The sequence below is a fragment of the Hordeum vulgare genome, chromosome 4H (genome assembly GCF_904849725.1).
Source record: "Hordeum vulgare subsp. vulgare chromosome 4H, MorexV3_pseudomolecules_assembly, whole genome shotgun sequence".
NCBI classification, from domain to species: Eukaryota; Viridiplantae; Streptophyta; class Magnoliopsida; order Poales; family Poaceae; genus Hordeum; species Hordeum vulgare.
In genome coordinates this window covers 380,538,204-380,540,675 of record NC_058521.1, presented here as the reverse complement: position 1 = coordinate 380,540,675, position 2,472 = coordinate 380,538,204, and the positions used below count along the sequence as shown (strand labels likewise).

The 2,472-nt window shown below is 45.1% G+C and overlaps 1 protein-coding gene across 1 annotated transcript; it reads right to left on the bottom strand.

The window, feature by feature from the left end:
- Nucleotides 1-623: 623 nt before the first annotated feature.
- On the bottom strand, nt 624-1,286 carry LOC123446493 (stress-response A/B barrel domain-containing protein UP3-like). Its single transcript, XM_045123070.1, has one exon. It carries the CDS (start codon nt 994-996, stop codon nt 748-750), a length of 249 nt encoding a protein of 82 aa, XP_044979005.1. The 5' UTR covers nt 997-1,286; the 3' UTR covers nt 624-747.
- Nucleotides 1,287-2,472: the final 1,186 nt, after the last annotated feature.

The window sequence follows — 2,472 nt, the reverse complement described above, 5'->3', positions numbered from 1 at the left end:
AAAATCTCAAGCTTGGAATGTCCAAGGCACCCCAAGTAAATATTTCAAAAATTCTCAAGCATCTAAGCTAGGGGATGCTACGCATGCCACCTCTCTTCGTCAAAAACTATCGTTAACCAATGTTGATCCTAAGTTTTCATTTGTTCACGTAATATCACTACAAGAATCGGGGATTTTGGCGTCAGCATGCTACAGACGGTAAAAAAAATTGTCGTCAGCCCATGACGGCAAACAATGTCGGCATACACCATGCCCGCAAAGAGGTACTTTGTCGTCAGTCTTTGGTTGAGCAGGCAAAGAATTTGCCGTTAGCGAAAATAACTTGCCGTCATTGGTTACAAGGCAAACGGCAAAAAAGCAGTCTGACACGACCGCCCAATAAAGGACGGTGTCAACCCTTTATCGTCAGCTTCATTGCTATCTTTGCCGTCAGCCTCATAGAATAAGACGGCAAAGTTTTTTTATTGGCAACGAGATGCAATCCTTGTCAGGTTAGCGATGGGCCTTGAACAATTGCAGTACTACACAATCAATAGAGATGCAATCCTAAAACTCTGTCACTTGGTTCCAAGTCTAACTACGAGACGCGTTCGACATGTAAAAACTTGGAAGCACACAACACAGATAGCAATTGGTTGTTATTCATCTAATTATTGATACAAATATCACAGAGGAGGAGTCAATTATTCCCCCAATTAACTAAGAGCACAATGGGATCCTAAATCAACCCGGAACCCCGGGTCAGAATCAGAGGTTCGCGGCCGTCGGAGCGTCAACGACGAAGTCGAGCACCATGACCTCGTCGAGCATGGGCCTGAGTGCAGCCTTGGCCTCCTCCACCTTGCCGTCGCCCTCCACGGCGTCCAGCTCCTCGACACTGCCGAACACGGTCACCATCCCGAACAGGTACCCCTTGGCTCGCGTGGGGGAGAAGTCCTCCCCGAAGCTGACCTGGGCTTCGCTGGCGTCCCTGGTGGTCGCGACCATCTTCTCCATGAGCTGCCCGACCTCCACGCCCTCCTCCACCTTGGAGAGAGTGTGCCGCACGACGGCGCCGGGAACGGCGGGGGAGGTGGTGGTTGGCGCCGGCGGGCCTGCGGAGGGGACGGGGCACGGAGACCATTGGGTGATGGGGGGCTGGAGATGGGTCTAACAGCGAGAGGCCGGCGGGCGAGGTGTTGGCCGCCGGTGGTGTGCTCGATCTGCATCGAGGGGATGGTTTGGTGCATCATGCGTGTGGTGGGGTGCATACTAGGTGGATAAGGTAACACTCTTTGAATTCAATTGGGGTGGGTACTGGGTGGCTACTAGGGGTGGGTACTGGGTGGATTCGGTGCCACGTCACTGATCCATGTAAAGTCTTTGAAACAATACAAGGAAAGCATGGCTTTTGTGCTTCTTTGCATTATTGTTTTAATAAAATATACATGTTAAATTTGAGAATTTTTTCTCAAACATTTCTCGCGTCTTCTAGGAATCATAAACTAATACCAAACCAACTTTCATGTTATTTAGACATTGTTTGCATTTTTAAAACATTTAAAAGGTAAAGTATAGTCATTTTGTCTACACTCATTTTGCCGTCAGCCGAAAAAACAGACGGCAAATTATTGCTGTCTTCGAAATAAACACATACGACAAATTACTCCTTTGCCGTCTTCTAAAAATTTTTTAGATGGCAAAATATGTCTTTACGGAGAGGTGGGTCGCGAGTGATGTCGGATGTGCGGACTAGATCTTGCAATGTCATCGATCCATGTAATGTGCTTCTTTTTTGTCGTCCGTAAAATAAACAGGAAACGGGAAAAAAATCCGTCTCTGTTTTTTATTACAGACGGCAAAATATGTCTTTTTCGTCAACATTTTTTTATAGACGGCAAAATGCGTCTTTGCGGTCATCAATTTTTTTACAATCGCAAAATATGTCAGTTTTGTCGACCATTTTTATTACAGACAGCAAAATATATCTACGTCGTCAGTCATTCTTTGCCATCATCAGCTGATGGCAAAATTGATCTTTGCCGTCATTCGCGATGAAAATCTGACGGGAAAGATCTCCACAAACGGCAAATTACGTAATTCCCATAGTGTATGTGCTATTCTTGGAGTGTATTTTTGTTTTGTGTGTTGTTTGAAATAAATCTTAGATCAGGAATTCTTTATTGAGAGAGAGTTCTCACATAGCTACTGTAACACCCAAGATGCGGTACTATCCTCATTATGTCTCGAGGGCCTCGATAGGGATAAAAGCACATCACATTGTTTCGCAAAAATGGATATCGTTACAAGTACTTGTAAATAGGAGACGAGTATATGGGATTGGCTTACACTCACCACAATATAATGCATGATCATCTCAATACAAACATCCATTGCAATCATCATACATAAAACAGGGTATGACTAGAGACGAAATAAAATGATAAAAGCAAGATCCATCTTGCTAATCTGAGGCTGCCGACCTAGAGCCCG

Bases quoted from the DNA above. Each gene is read 5' to 3' on its own strand.
- LOC123446493 (XM_045123070.1), bottom strand. From the start codon at position 996: ATGGAGAAGATGGTCGCGACCACCAGGGACGCCAGCGAAGCCCAGGTC.